The sequence below is a fragment of the Macaca mulatta genome, chromosome 11 (genome assembly GCF_049350105.2).
Source record: "Macaca mulatta isolate MMU2019108-1 chromosome 11, T2T-MMU8v2.0, whole genome shotgun sequence".
In the NCBI taxonomy this organism is placed as follows: Eukaryota; Metazoa; Chordata; class Mammalia; order Primates; family Cercopithecidae; genus Macaca; species Macaca mulatta.
In genome coordinates, this window is record NC_133416.1 from 115,780,681 (window position 1) to 115,804,350 (window position 23,670).

Genomic DNA, 23,670 nt, shown 5'->3' on the forward strand with positions numbered 1-23,670 from the left:
GACTTATGTCCGTGACCCACCGCCAGCACTGGGATACTTTAATGTGCCAGCAGAAAGAGAAGGGGCCACTTAGAGTTAACAGATTCTTAAGAGCCAACAAAGAGTTTTTCTGGATGTAGAATACCAAGTACAGCAAGGGAAGTGACCTTAAAAAAAAAATGGAAGTTCCCCCCAGACGAGGTCTGGCTGGCTGTCTGGGGCCAGCATGCTGACCTTCAGGTCTTCTGGCAAAGAATCAAGGTGGCCCGAGTGAGAAAACAAGTTAGTCATAAACAGACTACCACGCGTCTCCCGGCTGACTGCGGGCACCTCGGGTCTACAGAGAGCCCTGCCAGCTTCTACTTCCTGCAGCCACGGGTGGACTAAGAACATGGCTGCCATTCTTCTCACAGACTAAAGCAACTTTAAGATAAGGCCTTTGAGGAAGGGGAGCTTTATGCTGACTATTCATCGTATTCACAAACATTCAGAAAAAGCAAACAGTGGGAAATTCTTTGCTACAATCACTGAAATGTCACGAGACAATGTCATAGTTCAAAAGGGAAGCCCTGCAATTCAACTGACCCTAGAAGCCTGCTGGAATAAAAGTCACAGCTGAGCCAAGAGAATATTGCTTCTACTGAAGAAAAATTGCTTTCAAAGGCTCTGTCAGGAAATCAACTCATAGTATAATAGAACAGTGGCAGCCATGCAGCAAGGGTTCTTTGTGTGGCCACACAGGTATTCCTCTCATCTGAACTACATGGAATTATCATCCTCCTCGCAAGAAAAGGGACTCACAGGGATTAGGAACCCCATCCCAGGACACACCGCTGGCAAAGGTCTGAGGCAGGATCCAAAGGCCCAGGTCTGTTGGAAGCCAAAACACAGTGCTTAACTGGCTTGGAGACCTCACTTGCACTTGAGCTGAGCCACCCGCACGCGCTTCCCCTGTACTCACCCCCAGCGAGGAGTATGCCTCCGTGCTCATCCACCAAAGTCAGAGAAGCTATGTCAGGCAGAGAGGTGGGGGCTGCCTCACAGACAGCCAAGGTGTGAAATAAACACAAACACCATTTTGTAATCAATGATTTTTATCTCTGAAAATGGAAGCAAGTGTTTTGACAGAACACTATGGCCACTCTATAAGAGCCGACGTAGGAATAATTCACTGTCCTCTTGCGGGATGTCAGGGCTTTTAAAAAAAAAAAAAAAAAAAAAAAGACAAAACAGGAAAATAATCCACAATGCTTTGGGCGCCTACTCTGAGCTTGGCTGGGCTTATTCATTAAATAAGTCATAAGCTACAAACTAATATCAGGGTAACTTTCCCTTGGCCTCCTGCTTCTCTTTGAACCACATGCCCTACGGTGTTTCACCACCATCAACAACAACTTTGTTTACTTCATTAATTCGATATCAGAACCTTAAAACATTTCTGAATCTTAGACACAAAGGTCCTCAGCAGATTACACTGATAAAGAAACAAATACAGGTTTGAATATAACTCATTGTCATTATTGTTTTCTTTACATCTCATGATCCACTTCAATATTAAACACACACATACACACACACGAAACCACATCAAACATTCAGATGCCCTGAAATTGTGGAGACAGCACTCCCAATATTGGCTGGATAAGAACACGGTCCTTTTTCTATACGGGCATTACTCCAAGTTCAGCTGCCACCACACTCTGCCCTCACCCTGGCTCCCTGAATACAGACGTTTCCAACCAGTCCCACGCCCACACCAGCACGAGCATGTGCAAGAATTCCCTTCATGGTCCCAATGGCACTACACATTTCACGTTCAATCACAGACAGCCCTTCCAAAACAGAGGCTCCTTACATCTTGTTTCCCAAGCATGTACTATAAGAAATTGGAAATGGGGCAAAGTTCTAGCTAACCGAGGAATGAACAGGCAACCAGAGCTCAGTCTCTGGCCCCCTCCAAGTCCGGGGAGCCTCTGTGCTTTGATGCAGCCTTGGTGAGAGATGGAGAGGTGGGGCAGATTAGTTGTGCAGAGGGACACGTTTGTACACATTAAAGCTACAGCAGAGGTCTGCGTTCCTGTTTCTGCTTCACTCTCGATCATTCTCCTCAGTCTCAATATTCATTCAATCGCACCCTCTGGCCTCATCTTAGCTTAATGTGGTTAGAGCTAAAAGGCAGGCAGGAAAGAAGGAATGGCTGGGAGAGCCCTGAGAGAGGTCGCAGCACATGTGAGGAAGAGGGTAGAGCAGGAGCTTTGTTGGTGGAAGAAGAGCCACTTCCTCCTCCAACATAGCATGGGGACAGCACGGGGACACAGGATCACCCAGGGCAAATACCCCTCTCCGAATGCCCTCATTTTTAGTCCCCACCACTGTACTCAAGAGTTGGGCAAGCTGCTGAAAAGGGCAAGAACGAACACTCAGCAGTACACACGTCTTCCTGTCCCGGGCACCCTTGTCAAGTATTGACCAAAACCTGAAACATGATGTTTAAAGTGATGAATGCAATAGATCCTAGGTGTGTAACAAACTGCAGAAACACATGCTAGTTTGGGTTAGATTATAATCATCTGAAGCACAGGATAACCAAGAAGCAAAATTCCATTCTGGTACAAACACCCGATTTCTAGAAAAGAGAAAGGAAAGGAAGAAATACGATGTGAGTTTTTTTGATCAGAAGACTCCATGAAATGAGAGCGGTGGTAATATGAATCCACGTGATTTTTCAAGTCTTCCTGTTGTACAGTCATCAGAATGACCAGGTTTGTGCTGCAAAGGAGCCAGCACCATGTGGCTACTGCTTTGATTGTTCTCAGATGAATGTTTATACAAAATAATATCTTATCTTCATTTAGTTTATAAACATACACAGTGCTGTCCCTTTCAAATTAAGGAAAAAAAACCACACACAAATACTGCAAAGTAGCAAAATACAAAGGAAAACAAAGCTACTTTTGGTTTTGGCAACATTAAAAAAGAAAGAAATATAAAAAGCAATGTGGCATTGGTCCCTATTCGTTTAAAAAAAAAAAAAGGGTACTTGGGCACGACACAATCAGAATTAGTTTGTTTTCTAAAATTCAGAGTATCTGGGATTTTAAAAGTAGCACTTTTTAAAAAGTTCAACAAGTCACATAACACTTAAAACATCAAAAAAGCTTTCTGATAAAAAGCTCAGCTTTTAAATCACGTTTTGTTTCTGCAAATTTGGGAGACAAATTGAGTTCTTACTGGAATGTGGCCTATGGCTGGTTGACAACTCTGAAATGGAATGTCTCCAAATGGCAGTGCCTCCCTTTCCGCCCTCCCTAAGACCACACCAACAACCAGCTCCCAAGCACAAGTTCTTGCTCCCATTTTTTTGTAGGGGTGGGGGTGGGACCTTCAGGCTGCTATCTTCGCCATCTGCTGTTCTAACTTGGAAATACGCTCATCTTGATTGCAGATTGTGTCTTTTATAGATTTGATCTCTTTTAAAATCTCATCCAACTTGGCTTCATTTTGCTAAGAAAACAAACAAAAAAAGGAGGCAGTGATTAAAATGCAGTAAACAAAGTTCAACACAGTTCAAAACTTGTAAGATACAAAATGCAGTTTTCTGTTTTGCAAACGGCAAGCCATAGTTACCAAGTTGAAAAGAGACGTCAAAGCCCTACTGCATCTGGGGCTTTGAACCCAATGAGCACTGGCCGATCTATCTGAAACCCCGTGGCAAAGCGACTGTGTCACAGTGTCACAGTGCCACTTCTGATCCCAAAGCCTGTGCATTTACTCAAATAAAGGGTCTCCTGGGTCCCAATTAGACTATAGGACAAAACAGGCTCCTTCAAGAGTGCCCTGCATCACAACCACCCCAATCATTCCATCAAGAGTAACTTCTATCTGACCAGAGCGAGGGCTGACTCTCCCAGAGGCTACAGAGCTCCTGCCATCTGTGAGGGAGGCTCCTTCTTGGGAGGGAAACCCTTGCCCTGTGTGTCCACTCCTCCTCTCTTACCCAGGACCTGCTCTCCTGGCAACAGCAGCACTCTCCAGTGGCCACAGCGAGTCAAAGGCAGGCTCGATTCCCTTCACCCCACCACCCAAAGGGCTCTTGCCTAAATCCCCCTTGTTGCCAACCCCACACAGCCAGATCCTTCTGTTGTAACCACTTAGCTACATCTGAACACTTGCCACTCCCTCCTTCCAGGGACCTCCTCTCCCTGGTGCCTATGACCCCATGCTCCCATGATATTTTATTTCTACCCAAATCAGAGAAGGAAGATTGATACCTATCCAAATCTTGGTGGTTTGTGGCCACACTTGGTTCCTTTAATGGGGCTAAAGGAGCTTTAACTCTGTTAAAGGAGGCAAGTGTGGCCACAAACCACCACCATCACGTGACCGAGGACCTTCTCCCACTTTTTCATTTACTGAAAACCCCCGTGCACCCAGCTGGGACAGTACTCGCCGACGCCCTGGACCACAAGGGCTTTCCAGACGATAAAGCCCGAACCAGCCAAGCACCCCTGCACTCCAGTCAGTGGTCCTCACCACACTGGCTGTGTCTGTAGTTTTCTTGGGGACGTTGATCAGGTCGCACTTCTTGTTTGCAGTGGGCTTGCTATCCAGAATGTTCTTCTTGACCACCTTGAGATCCCTGTTTTTGCCTGGAATATACCCGTGCTTCAAGGAGATGAGGATTGGGTCTGCATTCTTGCCCTCGAACCACTCTTCTGCCTCCAGCGCGGCCTCTGGCCCCGCTGTGTCAGGATACAGGTCATCTTGGAAAAGGTCAGACTACAAGAGACATTTGGCACCCACGGGTAAGGAAGAAGAAAGGCCTGGGATTTTTGAATTTCATTTTTACATTTGTTTAAAACATGGATTGTCTAGAAAACTGAGCACTCACCTTCCTGGGAACAGTCATGATAATAGGTTCACACTTTCTCTCATGAAGTTTGAAGAATCTTCAGAGGGGAAATAAAGGCAAAGTTGCATTTAGTGAAATATGAGGTTGACTAACAGGATGAATAATGAGTTTTCTACAATGTTGTCTGAAATGTCAAGTGCCTCTTTACCCATCCCTGCATCTGATCCACCCTGGGAATAAGCAGAACTTAGTGTTCCTAGTTGACAGATGACAGAACGGAAGCTGAGAGTCACTATGCTAGGAAATGGCAGACTGGAGACAAGAACCATGAGTAGAGGTCTATGTATGATGCCAATTATCTGGGGGGCAGACAAACTGGTAGAAATAATAGCAACACTGAAACTGACTCACTTGTGAAAAAATTACCATGTCAACATACAGGAAAGAACACACATCTGTTAGACTGTATCTACAACGCAACGTGGGTACGAGGTCTTCTGCCAGCTTGAGGTGGTTGAACATGTGTAAGTATAAATATGACTTTTAGAAAACAAACAAAAAAAAATCGTAGGATTATGATTTTCCCTTCCAAGCAAACCACCTCGTACATGACACTCAAGAAAAAATGTGAAACTATCCAAAATGTGGAAAGAGAATGTAAAGCAACTTGCACTGTAATATTGGAAGAAGGGAGCAAAGAGCTCTGTAATGGGGAAGAAAGGTAAAACATTTTTGTTTGTATTGTACAAGAGAACTAAACAGACCAGAAATGACTTCTCTTATGATGACTCTGATAAGGTCAAGCCAATTTTCTTTGTCAGTCAAGATGGGAAACAATAAAAAAATCTCTCTAAAGCTCCTGGCAAAAGAGGTGGCCTTAGTGAGCATTCTGACCAGATCACCAGATCAAATGGCTGGTGTGCAAGGGGGGAGTTGAGTGTGGGCGTCAATGCTGCTGGTGAAATGTTTTTTGAATTCCAAGAGTTTAAGTCAGAGAAGACACGGCCACATCAAATACGCAAAACCAGTGAAACTCATTTCTCCTGGAAACCTGCAGCCTTTGGCATCTGATACTGGGCAGGAGTCCATTGAAGACAACCTGGCAGATACATTGCTCTAATGCATCAGGGGAACAAAAGCTGAGTAGAGCTCAGGGTGGTAAAGGTTTATAAAATCATTGTCCTCTTTAAAGGGAAGGTTGTGTCAAATGTGCCTCTTTACTATTTAAACCAAAAACCAAGAGAGTCCCAAATAAACCAAAAACATTTTTTTTTTTTTTTTTTTTTTTTTGAGACCGGGTCTTGCTCTATCGCCCAGGCTGGAGTGCAGTGGCACAAGCTCACTGAGGCCTTGACCTCCTGGGCTCAAGCAAATCCTCCCACCTCAGCCTCTGGAGTAACTGGGACCACAGGTACATACTACCACACCTGGCTAATTTTTTTTAATGTTTTGTAGAGACAGGGTCTCACTAGATTGTCCATACTGCTCTTGAACTCCCAGGCTCAAGTGATCCTCCCACCTTGGCCTCCCAAAGTGTTGGGATTAGAGGGTGAACCACCACCCCTGGCCCAAAAACATTTTTAAAGACCGATTTAATGAAAATTCTGTGGTTAGTATAGCGAATAAAAAGACTGACTTGGCTTTGACTTCCAGCTGTACTACTAAAACCCATGAGAGTGTGACAACCTCAGCAAGCCTTAAGTTCTTCATCCATAAAACGGGGATAAAAGCAACACCTACCACATAGGATTGTTATGAAAAGTAAGAGGTAGCAAGTAGCATATTTAGCACAGTGCCTGCCATATAATAAATGCTCAAGAAACACTTCATAAATCGGAGACATTCCAAACAACTGTGTTTATAGTATGTGGAACTTTTAGATGACAACAAATGTGTTTTGAAATACTGGATGTAATCATAAACTCGAATTCAGTCTATTTTGAACCACATTTTGATTAGTTTGGTTTAAACCACAATTTTCAATTATCTGTAACAGCTTTCCTTCATTATTCTAACTAAAACAAACAAACAAACAAAAACTCCCATAGAAAGTTTTGGTTTGTTTGTTTTTGTTTGTTTGAGACAGTTTCACTCTGTTGCCCAGGCTGGAGTACAGTGGCACCATCTCGGCTCACTGCAACCTCCACCTTCCGGGTTCAAGGGATTCTCCTGCCTCAGCCTCCCAGGTAGCTGGGATTACAGGCACCCACCACCACACACAGCTAATTTTTGTATTTTTACTAGAGATTAATATAAAAAGGGGGCTTATAAAAATTCTTTTACTTTTATTTTGAAAGACATAAGCATCAATTCTTTAATTGTGAGACCAGAACAGCAAGTTTTTAAAAGTCCGTATAAACACAGTGTTATACAAATGTTTGGTATGACCCTACATGTGATGATGTAATGCTAATTATTCTGTTGGTTGAAATGGCTAGTGGTCACTGAGTCTCAAGAGGGTACATTTGTTGACTAGCATGAGAAAAAAGCCTGTCCCTTAGGAAGCCCAGCATTTAGAATATGAATTTTTTAAAAATCAGAAGTAGTACAGAGAGGTAGAAATTAAATCATAGCTGAACTTCCTAAATCAAGCTAACCTATCGCCCCACTGTAGGACCTTTGGTTTCTCTATTTTAGGACCAGTGGGGCCCCAAATACAGTTCTGATTCTGGTTCTTCCACTCATAGGGTAGGAAAACTGCCCCCTTTTCCATCCCCGAGCCAGGCTCTCCCCTACTTGCCCACCAGGGAACACTGACCATGGCCTCAGTTTGAAGATTAAAAATGTAGCTGGGATTACAGGCACCCACCACCACACCCAGCACATCTCACTTTTTATCATCATCTGAATGCCTGGTGATACCAGAGCAATACAGCTACAAGACATTCTATGAAGCCCAGCACGTTTCACTATTTCAGTAGGTGTGCAATACACCCCAGCTATGCCACTTAATTGCTGCACTTCAGTTATCTGGGCAGGAAATGAGGTACTAATTCCACAGTACACACAAGGATAGAAAGACATGGGCTTCATAGAATGTCTTGTAGCTGTATTGCTCTGGTATCACCAGGCATTCAGATGATGATAAAAAGTGAGATGTGCTGGGTGTGGTGGTGGGTGCCTGTAATCCCAGCTACTTGGAAGGCTAAGGCAGGAGAATTGCTTGAACCAGGGAGGTGAAGGTTGCAGTGAGCCGAGATCACAACACTGCACTTCTGCCTGGGCAACAGAGCAAGACTCTGTCTCAAAAAAAAAAAAAAAGTGAGATTTTTTTCTAATGAAGAAACTCGGTTTTAGTGAGTATCCTTAGAAAGTGCCATCTGACGGCAATGGGTACAATTCTACTACTTTCTTGCTCAGAATGGTCAGATATTTTTAAGATCTGAAGTATATGCTAGCCTAAGTGCAAATAATTGTCACACAGTTACACCAACCTAGAATACTTGACAATCTCGATTCTTTACCTGGCAATCTCACATTTGTTAACATCAAGTCCCCTCTTGGGCATGTAACCCATCCCTCTCTGAGGCTCCTTGCTGCTGAATGTGTTGAGGTAGTGGACGTACGGGGATTCATCCGTGATCTCAAAATAGCGAATACTGCTGTCACCCTGTAAGAAACCAGAGACAAGTCTGTGTCTGATTGTTAACTGAAACCTCTGGATTACGTGGGTGTCTCTTTCCTCTCTAAACCCAGCATTAGTTGGGACCCCACTTCAGTAGCTGACCTTTTCTTCCTCATAAAGAGGCTTGCCCAAAGCATATGACAGTTTCTTTTCCTCACAAAGTAACCCCTCACTTATCAAATGCTAGCATGCCTTTTAAGTGATCTCTTTGGCCTCCTACAAAAGGCTTTAATTTTACTCCCCTGAGCCTCGGCACCAGGCCAGGGTTAGGGCAAAAACGTTAATGCCTCTGCCAAACAGCTACATTGCAATTCAACTTCGAAAAACAAACAAACAAAGACTAAGAGAATTGCTGAGAATGCAATTATTGATTTAAGTATAATGCAATGCTGTTCACAGACCTAAGGGCACCAATACCAGGCACTGAGTTGATGATAAAAAGTGAGATTTTTCTAATGAAGAAACTCAGTTTTAGTGAGTATCCTCAGAATGTGCCATCTCATAGCAATGTGTACAATTCTACTACTTTCTTGCTTAGAAGAGTCAGATATCTTTAAGTGCTGAAGCATATGTTAGTCTAAGTACAAATAATTGTCACACAGTTACACCAACCTGAACAATGATGGCAATCTTGTCTGGCAGAGAGGAGATATACATATATGTAAGAAAGAAGAAGACAAAAATAGCTAGGTGGTATCATGCCTCAACAGTGCTCCCAGTTCTCATGATTTCCATTTGTCTCAATGATTGAGATATCTAAAGCAATGGAAAAGAAGCTAAACCCTTACTAGTCATTTCTGCATACCCAAAAGAATTTTCCATCTAATGTTACTAATATCTGAGTAACTGCTCATTTTGTTTGTTTTAATTCAGTCAAGGGCAACAATGGCAAGGTAAATGTACTTAACACCTGTTAACATCTGCAGTAAAATGGCTTTCAAGGAAACAGACAAGATCTCTGTTTCTAAAACAATGACCTATAAAAATGTAAAGCAGGTCTGCAGCATGCTCAATCAACTATGAAAAGCAAACATTACCAGCTTTACCACCCAGCGAAGGGCTAGGGCTATCTAACAGGTCTAGGGACTACCACAACAGCTCTACTGTTATTAAATTATTTCAACTACAAAAAGTTCTAAGGGAAATTGAGCCTACAAAAAAAGGTGGGGGGAATTATAAGGTTCCCACTTAAAAAATGAAATCATAAAGCTACCCACAGTGTAGGCATGCTGAGCTCATAAGGCAGGAGGAAGCTTTTTGGAGTTCAATGTGGAGTCTCCCTATAACTGTTATCACCCCTGAGCTTTAGTCAGGCCTCGTATCTTCAAGCCCAGGGCCCTGGCACTGAACCCCCAGAAACAAGAACCCTCTGGAGAGTCTTTGAGGCCCTCAAAAGTTTGCATCCACAAAGCACCATTCTCCTTCCAAGTCTATGGTGTGTGGTACTAATATACACATGCTCATCTAGGGTTATCCAACAAATTTCAGCATTCGATGTGGCCAACTGGTTGCCCATCCCTGACACAAGTACAGATAAATCTAAAATCACCAATCAGGTAGCACTGCTAGGTGAAAATGAAACACCAGTGTGTCTTCTTTTTTTCACAAGAGCGCCCTGATTGGAGCATTTTCCCCAACACTCCAGCCCAACCCCTGCTTCAGTCAAAAGTATGGAACATGGCGTGTTATCACTGCACAACTGGCAAGCTGCACACAGTCCAGTCTCAAGACCTAAAAAATACCAAATTATCTGTCCTTAGCTTATAACATACACACACAAATTAGAAAAAGTAAACAGATACAACACATTGCCCCTCCTCTAAATCTCTGAAGGATAAATGTTTCCACTTACAGGATTTACCACCAAACATCAAAATTACTGTTTACCTTTCCACATAAGTAAATGATGCTGGTGTCAGGGTCATAGAAAGGCAGCAACACCCCATTGCTAGTGTCCATCTCATGAAGAGCAATTGGTTCCTGCATATTTTTCTGGGGGGGAAGATAATAATACATATATGTGTGTATACATTTTTTTAAAAATAAATTTTTATGACCTTATTAGACATTCTTCTATCCTAATCAAGCGAGCCATTTTCCTAGAATAATAGAAGTTTGAACTATGCACATACAATACTCATACATGGAAACAGCAACAGGGATGCTAAATGAGATCCAATTCACTAAAAATTTCACTGACTGGACAACATAATGCACACATACATCAATGTGATTTCATGACAATGATGAGAGCGCCCTTCTCCTTTGTTACTGTTTTCTTTTTCTTTTTTTAAGACTGAGTCTCCCTCTGTTGCCCAGGCTGGAGTGCAGTAGTGCTATCTCGGCTCACTGCAACCTCCGCCTCCCAGGTTCCAGCGATTTTCCTGCCTCAGCCTCATGAGAGCTAGGATTACAGGCACATGCCACCACCCCTGGCTAATTTTTGTATTTTTAGCAGACACAGAGTTTCACCATGTTGGCCAGGCTGGTCTCCAACTCCTGGCCTCAAGTGATCCAGCTGCCTCAGCCTCCCGAAGTGATGGTATTACAGGGATGAGCCACTGTACCCACCCTATTTTATTTTTTAAAAGTACTTTTTAAATTATAAAATATGTGTGCTTTTAAAAAGTTGAAAGATATAAAATAGAACATAAAAATCATTCCATATTCCAAAATCCTACAGCCCAGTGGGTGGCAGAAGCTATTATCATTTTGATCTATTTCCTTTCCACACATGTACACACTGAGATTGAGCTGGTTCTATGTATGTTGTATTTTTCCCCACTTAAGCTAATTATGAACATTTTCCCAAGCATGACTATTTTGATTTAAACAACTGATCATATTATTTATGAAATATGAACTTATTTCCCAAATCCAAAACACTAGATTCTTCATACGTTCTTTTTAAAAAATATAGTCAACAGCCTCTTCAGGATTATCAAAAGTATGTCTTTGAAATACATTTACCAGTAAGTCTCCAATGAGGATAAGAACTTCACATCCAATTTAAGATGAGCAGGCGTTTAGAAAACTACACTAAGAATCCCATAATCTACTTACTCACCGGAAGACCTGCTCAGAACAGACAGAAAACTCAAGTGAAAGCAAGCAGAAAAGCTGGGGAGGGCGTACCGGATTCCAGAGAGCCAGCTGCCGCTCACTCATGCGGCTGAACCCAGTGGTGAAGACATTGCCATCGGCCAGGAAGATGGCTCTCATGGGTCTTGCTCCTTCATGTGCTTTCTCCTTCTCCTGGAGAGCAAAAAGGCACATGCCACACATTAAACTGCAAGAAGACAAGGTGAGTGGGGAAACTCAGGCATAGATCCAACCTCACCCACTGCCATTCATGTTCACCTGGGTGTAGGAGGGAAGTCAGTGTTAACCATCCCCCTTCCCCAGATGAGGAAACAAAGAGATACTATGTGATCTGGCCAAGGCCGCTCCGTGAGGCAGCAAGAGTGCCAGGATTTGACTCAGAAGCCTCACTCTCTCCACCATAACCCGCTGCCAACCCAAGTCTATGCACTGCGAAAATCCAACACATGAAAGGACCCTGACGAATGTTTGTTTCTCAAGGATAATAACATAAGATTAGGTACGCCCTACCATTTCTACCAATATCATAGGGCAGAAAGAAGCCTTATCTAGTTAACTCCTTCCTTGACTTGGTAGTTTAATAAATGCACTAGGACAACCCTTGGAAGATGTCGGGTGGAGAAAACACTTTACAAAGGGCTGGGCAAGTCCCCATGGCTCAGTAAGCACCAGCTACTATCATCGCCCAACTCTTGAAAAGAAATGCTGCCAAAGAATAACCACATCCCAAGAAGGGCCTCAGAGTGTGGCAAGTGAGGCCTTCTCAGACTCACTACGTGTAGTTTCAACACTGACTGAAGACCCGAATGTCCATCTTTTGTCAGGGTATGTGATTTTGTTGGGGTCCAGTTTGGTTGGCAGAAACTAAGACACTAAGCTGATGAGAGAACCTGTTGCTTTTCACCGGGCTCCTTTTTTTTTTTTTTTGGTATTTTTAGTAGAGACAGCGTTTCACCATGTTGGCCAGGCTAGTCTCTCTCAAACTCCTGACCTCAAATGATCCACTCACCTTGGCCTCCCAAAGTGCTGGGATTACAGGCGTGAGTCACCATGCCCGGCCACCTGTTGCATCTTTAACAGTTGTGTTTGGAAAAGGGTGAGGAACTGATTCATCAATATTCAATACTAAGCTGCAAAATCAGGAATGCAGCCAATTGGTTTAATTGATCAAGACTTATAAACTCGGCCGGGCGCGGTGGCTCAAGCCTGTAATCCCAGCACTTTGGGAGGCCGAGACGGGCGGATCACGAGGTCAGGAGATCGAGACCATCCTGGTTGACACGGTGAAACCCTGTCTCTACTAAAAAATACAAAAAAAAAAACTAGCCGGGCGAGGTGGCGGGCGCCTGTAGTCCCAGCTACTCGGGAGGCTGAGGCAGGAGAATGGCGTGAACCCGGGAGGCGGAGCTTGCAGTGAGCTGAGATCACGCCACTGCACTCTAGCCTGGGCGGCAGAGCGAGACTCTGTCTCAAAAAAAAAAAAAAAAAAAAAAAAAAAAAGACTTATAAACTCTTAAGGACTCTAGTGAACTGATACAAACTATTTCTTTGTGAAAAAAGGCTACAAAGTGAGAGACTTGAGTAAAAGCTGGAAAATTTACAACTCTGGAGAGAAGCACAACTGGGGAGACAGAAGCCTTTATAAGCCTTTTCTTATTCACAGTTAGTGTCTACACACAACAGGGTCCCACTGACCAGTACTGCTGCCTGCCTTAAAAAGCAAAGAGCTCACACTCACTCAAGTGCCCCGACTACTGAGTTTTCATACTAGGAATACTCACAGCAACTATCTCTTGTTTCCTGGGATCAATGACTCTCACTTTCTTGTCTTTGGAAGCTGTGCAGATCAGACTGCCATTCCGGTTCCAGCTCACATTGTAAATCATGTCTGAATGCATATCGTCCAAGTTTATAAGGGCTTCCCCTGTTCCTACATTCCAGATGATAATGGCATTATCACAGCCTAAAACAGGCAAAACCATCAGAGATTAGAAGATTAGAAACACCTATACAACACACTCAGAAAACTACAGATACAGTGAGAATATATGTGTGTATATGTAGAGAAAGAGAGAGAGAAAAGATGCGGCTGATTGTCAGAGACCCTACTAGAGGCCCTACTTACTAAGAGAGTTAAAAACTGAAGTGACAAAGAAAGAGTTTGTATAAAACAAATAAAGGTGTTAAAGTAAAAACACAACTTGTTAAGTTTGCAACTTGTTAAGTTTGGGTTCATATGAAACAATCAACCAAACAAAAACAAAGAAAAAACCAAAACAGAACCCTATTTTCTTTTAAGAGTTAACTGGGCTGGTAGACCCAAGTGACTTCAAGTTTCCTTTTCTAGTAAAACAAGCATCAGGGCGAATATAGCTTATTTCTCTGCCAAATAAACTAAAAATAAAAGGTTTAAATAACTGTTTAGGGCACTCAATAAAAACTCTGGGTGGCAGGTTATTCAAATCAGTGAGGCTCTAAGACACAGCTTTGGGATATTAAAGTATGGTGCAACAGTGGAAGGGAAAAAGCCAAGAGTAAGGCCTGTTTGCTCACAACAGAGCTGTACCTTTAAATGAAGAGAAAAATAGACCAAGACTGCTCTGATCATGGTGAGAAGCCCAAACTGTAATCAAGTAGCTACATGGATTCAGAAACGGATTCTGAAAGAGGCCCATGATGTCAACTCAGTCACCACTTCAGCTCACCAACTCTTTCCTTCCTTCAAGGGTCTGCCCCACGCCTCCAGGTCCCTTTAAAAAGAGGCAGCATGTGTTGCTTGCTGGCCCGGCGCGGTGGCTCATGCCTGTAATCCCAGCACTTTGGGAGGCCGAGGTGGGCGGATCATGAGGTCAGATGGAGACCATCCTGGCTAACACGGTGAAACCCTGTCTCTACTAAAAATACCAAAAATTAGCCAGATGTGGTGGTGCGCGCCTGTAGTCCCAGCTACTTGGGAGGCTGAGGCAGGAGAATGGCGTGAACCCGGGAGGCGGAGCTTGCAGTGAGCCGAGTCCGCGCCACTGCACTCCAGCCTGGGTGACAGAGCCAGACTCCATCTCAAAAAAAAAAAAAAAAAAAAAAGAGGCAGCATGTGTTGCTCCTAGGATGTTAGTTCAAGGATGAAGCAAAATACGGGAAGGACATCCTAGAGGTGGATTCTTGCCAATAAAGCAATTTTGAAATCATTTAGAAAAAATAGCCACTAATATCCAGGATACTTAAGTTACCTAAGGGTTAGAAGTAGGAAACTGGCTGGGCGCGGTGGCTCAAGCCTGTAATTCCAGCACTTTGGGAAGCAGAGGCAGGCGGATCGCCTGAGGTCAGGAGTTGCAGACCTGCCTGACCAACAAGGAGAAACCCCGTCTCTACTAAAAATACAAAATTAGCCAGGTGCGGTGGCACATGCCTGTAGTCCCAGCTACTTGGGAGGCTGAGACAGGAGAATCACTTGAACCCTGGAGGCGGAGGTTGCGGTGAGCCGAGATCACGCCATTGCACTCCAGCCATTGCACTCCAGCCTGGGCAACAAGAGCGAAACTCCATCTCAAAAAACAAACAAACAAACAAAGTTGAAGCTACGCTCTGGGATGGACAATTGAACCTTCTTCTGTCTTATTCCTCATAGGCAAACACATAGGCAAACAGGTAACTTCAGCCCCGGCAGCTGGATCACATAGTCTAAAAATATGCAGAACATGACAATCACCCATTCTCCTTCACATGTAAAAGGGAGAATGCAGACCAGTCTGTTGCTGCTGCCCTATGTTGAGTCTTGATGAGAAAGGTAGTAGGAAATTTTCCATGACGGAATTCCAGCTCCGGAATTTTTTCCCTCTCCTTAATCAGACTGAGGTTCTGAATAGAACATCAAAAAACATTCCCAAGTATAGTCAATGGTGACTATAAAAAACATGGCATCTTTTTTGAAAAGTGGGCCTTAGTTTCAATAGGTACTTGGCATTATAATTTTTTATTTAACTCACTGTGAATCATAAACATTCTGTATTCCCAGTTAAAACTGAACTGCGCCCCCCTCCTTTTTACTGGTGAGGGGAAAGACCTTTAAAAATTCTATCTCTTTAACATTAGTATCACTTTTTAAATAAACCACTTTTATTTATTTTTATTTATTTTTATTTATATTTTTGAGACGGAGTCTCGTTACGTCGCCTAGGCTGGAGTGCAGTGGTGCGATCTCGACTCACTGCAAGCTCCGCCTCCCAGGTTCATGCCATTCTCACGCCTCAGCCTCCTGAGTAGCTGGGACTACAGGCGCCTGCCACCACGCCCGGCTATTTTTTTTGTATTTTTAGTAGAGACACGGTTTCAGCGTGTTAGCCAGGATGGTCTCGATCTCCTGACCTCGTGATCCACCCGCCTCGGCCTCCCAAAGTGCTGGGATTACAGGCATGAGCCACCGTGCCTGGCAACCACTTTTATTAAGGTATAACTTGCATACAATACAATGCACCTATCTTAAGCATATATTTGGCAAGTTTCAACAAATGTATATACTCATGTAGCCACTACTATGATCAAGATATAGAATATTTCCATCATCCCACAAAGTTCCCTCATGCTCTCTGTATTGCTTCCATACAAGAAAATGAAATCTCCAATTTTAGATAAAGGAAAAGATTTCTGTACAACACCAATATCCAGAAATAGGGGACTAATCAAGTAAAATGAGGTATATCCAGAAAATGGATTAGTATGAAGTCATTAAAAATAGAAGAGTGTTCAATGGCACTTGAAAAGGGTCACAGCGTACCACCAAGTACAGAAAGCAGCCCATGTGTAAAGTGTATGAATCCATCTCTGTGTGTAAAATAATTTATGTATGTGCACAGAAATACCTTTCAGAAAGAAACATCAAAAAAGTAATAATGATCTTCCCTCTGAGTAGTGGGATGAAAAGTGATTTTTTTTTCCCTTTTGTGTATACTATAGAGAACATATACTAATATATACTAATTGTATAGCAGGGGAAAATGAGTTTTTTTTAAAAACGAAGGAGCGTATTTGCCTAATGGGGTCTCCCAAAGCCAGCAGCAACACCACAGACGGAACCCAGGGTTTCTGGCTCCCAACCAAGTATACCTTCTACATATCAGAAATAAACAAAACTATGGTTCATGGAGGACCCTGGCAGGAACCATGAAACCTGCTGAAATTATAGCAGGAAATACATAGCTTTCCTCAGGTTGTCAAAGTGGCCCTGAAAGACACGCACATGCACACACACACACAAGTATGTGTGTGGGCTGGGGGAGCAATGCACCTCACCCAATCCTCTTCACCATGGTTTCCTAATAATCTGCTTTAAAACCATAGAGCACACAACCAAAACACATTTGCTTCCCCCCACTCAGAGAGCCACAAGAGTGGAAGACAAGGGGAGGACCGCTGAGCTCAGCTCTCACCTGCACTAAGAAGCACATTGCGGGCTGTCGGATGCCAAGCCACGATGCCGACTCTCTTTGAGTGGCCTTCCAAAATCACCACAGGTTCAGTCAGGGAAAGCGTGAGTCCATTTTCTGGGATCTGCCATACCTGTTGGAGAAGGAAGAAAGATGATCCACATGAAAGCTACTGCCTTTCATTATCACATTTACAGTAACCATCCACTTTAAAGATTTGCTCTATATAAACAGAACATACAGTGATATGTGGATGAAAGGCAGAATGTTGTGAAATGACTGTGCTAGGCTGTTTCTGTTTTTTTTTTTTTTTTTTTTTTGAGACGGAGTCTCACTCTGTCACCCAGGCTGGAGTGCAGTGGCCGGATCTCGGCTCACTGCAAGCTCTGCCTCCCGGGTTTACGCCATTCTCCTGCCTCAGCCTCCCGAGTAGCTGGGACTACAGGCGCCCGCTACATCGCCCGGCTAGTTTTTTTGTATTTTTTAGTAGAGACGGGGTTTCACCGTGTTAGCCAGGATGGTCTCGATCTCCTGACCTCGTGATCCGCCCGCCTGAGCCTCCCAAAGTGCTGGGATTACAGGCTTGAGCCACCGCGCCCGGCCTGTTTTTTTTTTTTTTTTTGAGACGGAGTCTCACACTGTTGAACGAGTTGGAGTGCAGTGGCGCGATCTCGGCTCACTGCAACCTCCGTCTCCCAGGTTGAAGCAATTCTCCTGCCTCAGCCTCCCAGGTATCAGCTGTTTGTAAAATGTAATATGTTACCGGAGATCAGGATACCAACAAGGACTGCAAACATTACCTCTCAGCTTTTATTTAATATTATTTGGGATTTTATTCTAAATTCCTTGTGAAGTTCAAAACTCTCCAGTTAGAAGCATGCAAAAAATTGAAAGAAAAATACAAAATGATTGAAACACTCAAGAAAAGGATTGGGATGAAGACAGTTAGCTAAGTCTGTGGTTCTTGATGGGATGATGATGTAATTTTTAAAACATATTTTCTTTTCTTCTTTTTTTTTTTTTTTTTTTTGAGACAGAGTATCACTCTGTCGCCCAGGCTGGAGTGCACTGGCGCGATCTCGGCTCACTGCAAGCTCCACCTGCCAGATTCACGCCATTCTCCTGCCTCAGCCTCCCAAGTAGCTGGGACCACAGGTGTCTGCCAACACGCCCGGCTAATTTTTTGTATTTTTAGTAGAGACGGGGTTTCACCGTGTTGGCCAGGATCGTCTCAATCTCCTGACCTCATGATATGCCCATCTTAGTCTCCCAAAGGTGCTGGGATTACAGGCGTGAGCCACCGCGCCCGGCCTTAAAACATATTTTCTATAATTTTACACTTGGAAAATAAAAATACACTTAATATTTTTATAACATGTATTATAGAAAAGATTACAAAAGAAAAAAATAAATTAGACCTCATCAAAATTAAAAGCTTTTGTGCTTCAAAGGACACTATCAAGAAAGTGAAAAAACAATCCACAGAATGGGAGAAAATAACTTGCAAATCATACATTTGATAAGAGACCTATAGCAAGAATATATAAAGAACTCTCAGAATTCAATCAAAGGACAAATAATCCAATTTAAAAACAGGCCAGTCATCTAAATAGACATTTAAGGAAGACATATAAATGGAGAAAAAGCACATGAAAAGATGTTTGGCATTATTAGTTATTACAGAAATGCAAATCAAAACCACAAGCTCTCTTTTCATGCCCATTAGAAACAAAAAGATAACAAGTGTTTATAAGCATGTGAAAAAATCAGAGCCTGTGTACATGGCTGGTGAGAATGTAAAATGGTACAGCCACCATTTGGTGGCAGACTTTGGAAAACAGCTTGGCAGTTCCTCAAATGATTAAACAGAGTTATCATATGACCCAGTAATTCCACTCCTAGGGATATACCCAAGAGTATGGAAACTATGTGTCCATGCAAAAACTTGTACAAGAATGTTCATGGAAGCATTATTTGTAACAGCCCAAAGGTGGAAACAACCCAAATATCCATCTATTGATAAATGGCTAAACAAAATGTGACATATTCATACACTGGAATATTATTTGGCCATAAAAAAGAATGAAGTATTGATACATGCTACAACATGAGCAAACTCTAAAAACATTGTGCAAAGTGAAAGCAGCCAGACATAGAAGACCGCATATTGCAGGATTCCACGTATGTGAAATGTCCAGCAGAGGCAAATCCATGAAGACAGAAAGTAGAATAGTGGTTGCTTAGTGTTGGGGAGTGTGGAGGGAGACAGGTAGAGGGGTGATAGCTAAAGGATTTGGGTTTCTATTTGAGGTGATGAAAATTTTCTATAATTGCCTGTGGTGATGGTTGTGAATATTCTAAAAATCAGTGAATTGTACATTTTAAATGAGTGAATTATATGTGAATTATATCTCAATAAAACTTGTGACTTAAAAAAATCCTCTTGACTGGTGAAGACATGCAGAAGACTCGCCATATCTTAACTGAGGACATGCCTGGGCACAGGGGGAGAAAGGGACAGGGAAAGTATGAGTGGAAGGAATGAAAGACTTTACGTTTAACAATGGAAGAGAAAGGTTTCAAAGGGTTAAGAAACAAACAACCTCTAAGAAAAGGGCTGAGTTACAGGTAAGCTGAGTAGCATCAAGAACCCTACAGAAGACCAGATATTAAATAGTATTTAAGCTTATGAAAAAGCTAACGTTTAAAATCATTATCTTCTACATGAAGATTAAAACAAGTAAATTTACCATCAGAAAATTATTTTGAGGAACTAGCTCATGAAAAATTTAAGAACTTGTCAGTGAAAAATCATGTTCAACACTAGAACACGTGAGAAACAGAATTTTCCTTTGTGGGAACTTTAAAGAAGGGACAAACAATTGTCTGTTTTCAATTGCTTAGTGGAAGGCAGAGATCTAGACTGGATGAGTGTTTAGGGTTCAGCTCAGTTCAACTGTCCTGCAAAAAAATGAGAAAAGTTTGCCATTCTGAAGAGTGGGAAAAGGTCATGAGTTGAGTGATTTGTTCATTTTTACAGCTCAATTCTGCCCAGACTAAATATAACCCCTTATGCAAATCATGGCAAAAATAAACCTGCATTTTGAGGGCCCAAGTTTAGAACATCACCTAATTTCCCCAAAGCCCCACCATCATTCAGCAAATTTTAAGCAAGGCAGGTGTGAACAAGCATAGAAGGAAAAGGATCCTCTGCGGAACAGACCTTGACCCAGGCCTCTTTCCCCTGTGGAGAATGTGGGCATCTGCTCTCCTCCAGCACTGCATGTCAGCTTTCATCCTGATATGCACTATTTTTGTTCAAGAATTTATGATTAGTGAAACAACTCCACATTGAACTTGACTATTTGAATATAAAGCAGGACTGACATTTTGAACAGAACACACAGAAAACAGTGACTATTAATTTGATCAAAGCATGAAGTCGACAGAAAAACAATTATGAAATGGGACTTTAGTGACTCAACAGGAAATGCATTTTGCAAGATGCACTGTGACCCCACTTAGAACTGACAGAGTGGTAATACCACCTTCGATCTCCAGATGGCACCCCAACCATGGCCTGCTGGGTTTCCTCGCAAGGACTGAAAACGCTTCTGTGTCTAACTCTGAGCACAGCCAGTGCGTTCTCCAAATCACTAATGAGATGTGGAGTGATGGGAGGCTTTGGTTATAATCAGCATTTCCAACCTTAAAATATGAGGGCAGAAGCAGAGCTCATAATGGGGACTCAACCTTTTCCTTTCTCTAGCTTCTCCCCATCATCTTTTCCTGGATTAAAAGAAAATTTTAATGATGAAGCAAAACATTTAATTTTTAAAATAAGGAAACTTTGTGTGTTCCTTCTTTACCTCACCTCCAGCTGGTTTAATGGTTCCCTCGGCTGGGTTTATGCACATAAGACAAGCACTTAACCCATTTTACTACCTTGGTTAACTCTTTCTTGTAACACGTTTAATGAGTTACAATAAATTTTCTTGTAACCCATCTAGTACTGGGTAACTAAATACAGGCCCTGCTCTTGAGAAGTTGATGGTCTAACAGAAAGCAGAGACTTCTATCAGACTGAAAATCAAAGACAACAAATCCAAGTGGTGTGATACAGAGGGTTAGAGAGTGAGCACCAGAGTCAGGCAGAGTCTGGTTCAAATCCTGCCTGGGCTACTTACTGTGATGATCCTGGCAAACATCACTGCATAGAGAAAACATTAGTACCTATGCCTGAGAAGTGTGCTAAGAGATTTAAGGAATTAACCCTCAGCACAGAGCCAGACACACACATAGTGCCTCCAGAATGCAGAGACAGTACACAGCAGGGCTGAGATGATGGGCTCTGGCCAGACTGATGTGACTGAATTCCTGATTCAGTCACATATCAGTGGTGTGACCTTGGGGACATTCACCTAACCTTTCCAGGACTTAATATTGAACCTGCCCTCTGTGAGGCGATTTGAAGACTAACATGGTGACATGAAACTGACACATTTAGAAGAATGCCTGGCGTAAGGCAGACACTGGGTGTTAGTTGTTATTATTGCCTGTATATTCACTAGGAGCCATACAGTGCAACCAGTGCTGTGCTGGCATAAGCCAACCGCACTACTATGAAATAAGCTTCCTGCTAAGCAAGCTTGGTTCACCAAGGAGGGCTCCCTGAGGAGGTGACCTCTAAGGATGAACAAGACTTAGGTGAAAGTAGAGAAGAAAATAAGGAGAAATTGAATATCCAGTCTCAAAATAAAAAACACAGATGTGTAGAACAATTTTCTAAAAAGTGCATGCAGCATTTAAACAATGCCATAAAGAAGCTGGCTCAGGAGCTGCTAGGGAAAAAGCATCAGAGTGAAAAAGCTAATAATACTGTAAGCACAAGGACTGCAATGTGAGAAGAAAGTTGAGTGAAAAAGTCTCTGATATGAAACGAGAAGACAATTGAATTCTTGCATCCACTGGTAAAGAGGGGATGGTGTTCTCTACAGTGGACTGTGGAAAGAGCTGGGGGCTTGGGGGCGGTCTGCAGGTCTTTCCACACCAGCATACATGTGCTCTGGCTGGCGCCCACAGGCCCTGCTCACAGGACTGTCATGATGTGGCTCTCTGCCCTCTTCAGGGTTGTCTGCTACTTCGGGTGACGGCTTGCAGGTTTGGACTGATGTTCCTGCAGCTCAGGGACAACAACAAACAGAAGCACCACTTGGTACATGTTTGGCCCTTTTGTATGTAATATGGGATGCTGGTCTGGGTGTCAGAAGACACAGGCTCCTGTCAGAGCTGGGACACTAATTGGTCATGTCAGCATTAAGGAGGGATTTCACTTCCGGGAGCCTGAATTTCCTTGATACTGGGGACAGCTGTGCTTACTCAGGGGTTACTAGAAGGGTTAAATGAGCTCAAACATTTTGCATGCCCCAAAACACTACCCTACTAGGAAATACTGCAATGAGGGAGAAGAGCATGGGGCTTTCTTTGGAGCTAGACAGATCTGGGTCTGGCTGGGCCTTTTAACAGCTGTGTGACCCTTGACAAAACTGTCACTCTCTGAGCCTGTTTCCTAAGTTGTAAAATAGGCCATGCTCATGGCTTACTGTGCTGATACGATAACTAAATATAATCATGCACATAAAGGCTTAGAATAGCGCATGGCAAAATTAAAAAAAAAGGAGCCTACCATATTTTCATGATGACTTTTCTTGCTGTTAATATGACCACTATGACCTCATATATATTTCTAGGTCTGAACATCAGAATTTCTTAGAAGGAGTCTTGTCTTCAAATTAATTCAGCACTGTACCCAATTAATTAATACTAACTAATTTACACCCAAGATATCATATGTGTGAAAGCTCTGGTTTATACCTAGGCCAATTACCACAGTAACGACAGATCTGATCTCTGAGTAGGCTTAGCTTTTCTTTGTTCTATGGCTACAGACTGGTATTGTAATACCAACCAGCTTTCTCAAACCTGTATGCAGTGAGTGCAGAGGAAAACAGACATAAAACACCCAGAGTAGGAATCTCAGCACAGCAAAGAGTACAAGTTATCCCTACTCCCTCTCTTTTATTTTATTTTCTTAATTTAAATAATGCTGTGTGTTCCTAACATTTTCTATTTGGACAACACATTACTATGACAATGTTTTGTTTTGTTTTGAAAGGACAAAAATGAAATCAGAGGAGCTGCTGGGGCTCAGGTCTGTTGTCCTGGTGCATAAGGAGGCGAGGCTAGGCATTCGAGGCCAGCCTGCACAACATAGAAACCTCTCATCTGTATAACCAAAAAAATGAAATCAGTTCCAAGGGCTCCTACATGAATAAGTGAATCCATCAGTAAAATCCCATTGTGGTTCTAGAAAAAAACAACTTTAAGCACATGTTCAGAACTACTGTATCATGGGCATCCTTTTCACATGTGAAAGCCTGGATATGGAAAAAGAACAACTCAAGAGAACAATCCCAACAAGAAAAAAGGAAAACTAAAACACTTGGGTTTCTCTCATGTACTAATTTTAAAGTACAATTAATTAATAGTTTTATTTTTCAAATACTGCTTTCCAGACACTGTTTCCCTATTTTAATCACCCATCATGAACTTGCTACTGTGCTAGGGCTAGAGTTACAGCCGTAAAAAGGGTTAGCCCCCAAAAGACCCTATTTTTCTAATGCTAAGGAAAC

General features: G+C 42.6%; 1 protein-coding gene across 6 annotated transcripts in view; it reads right to left on the minus strand.

Annotated features, from left to right (window-relative positions):
- Nucleotides 1-1,055: 1,055 nt before the first annotated feature.
- CORO1C (coronin 1C) overlaps nt 1,056-23,670 on the minus strand; it is an 87,689-nt gene continuing 65,074 nt past the window's right edge. For 4 of the 6 annotated variants that reach the window (XM_077952714.1, XM_077952712.1, XM_077952713.1 and 1 more), the window contains 8 exons: nt 16,982-17,111; nt 13,340-13,521; nt 11,592-11,711; nt 10,344-10,448; nt 8,296-8,441; nt 4,871-4,928; nt 4,513-4,758; nt 1,056-3,483 (listed from right to left, as the gene is read on the minus strand). In XM_077952714.1, coding sequence (XP_077808840.1) covers nt 3,364-3,483; nt 4,513-4,758; nt 4,871-4,928; nt 8,296-8,441; nt 10,344-10,448; nt 11,592-11,711; nt 13,340-13,521; nt 16,982-17,111 — 1,107 coding nt within the window. In that variant the 3' untranslated portion in view covers nt 1,056-3,363. 6 annotated transcript variants of the gene reach the window in all.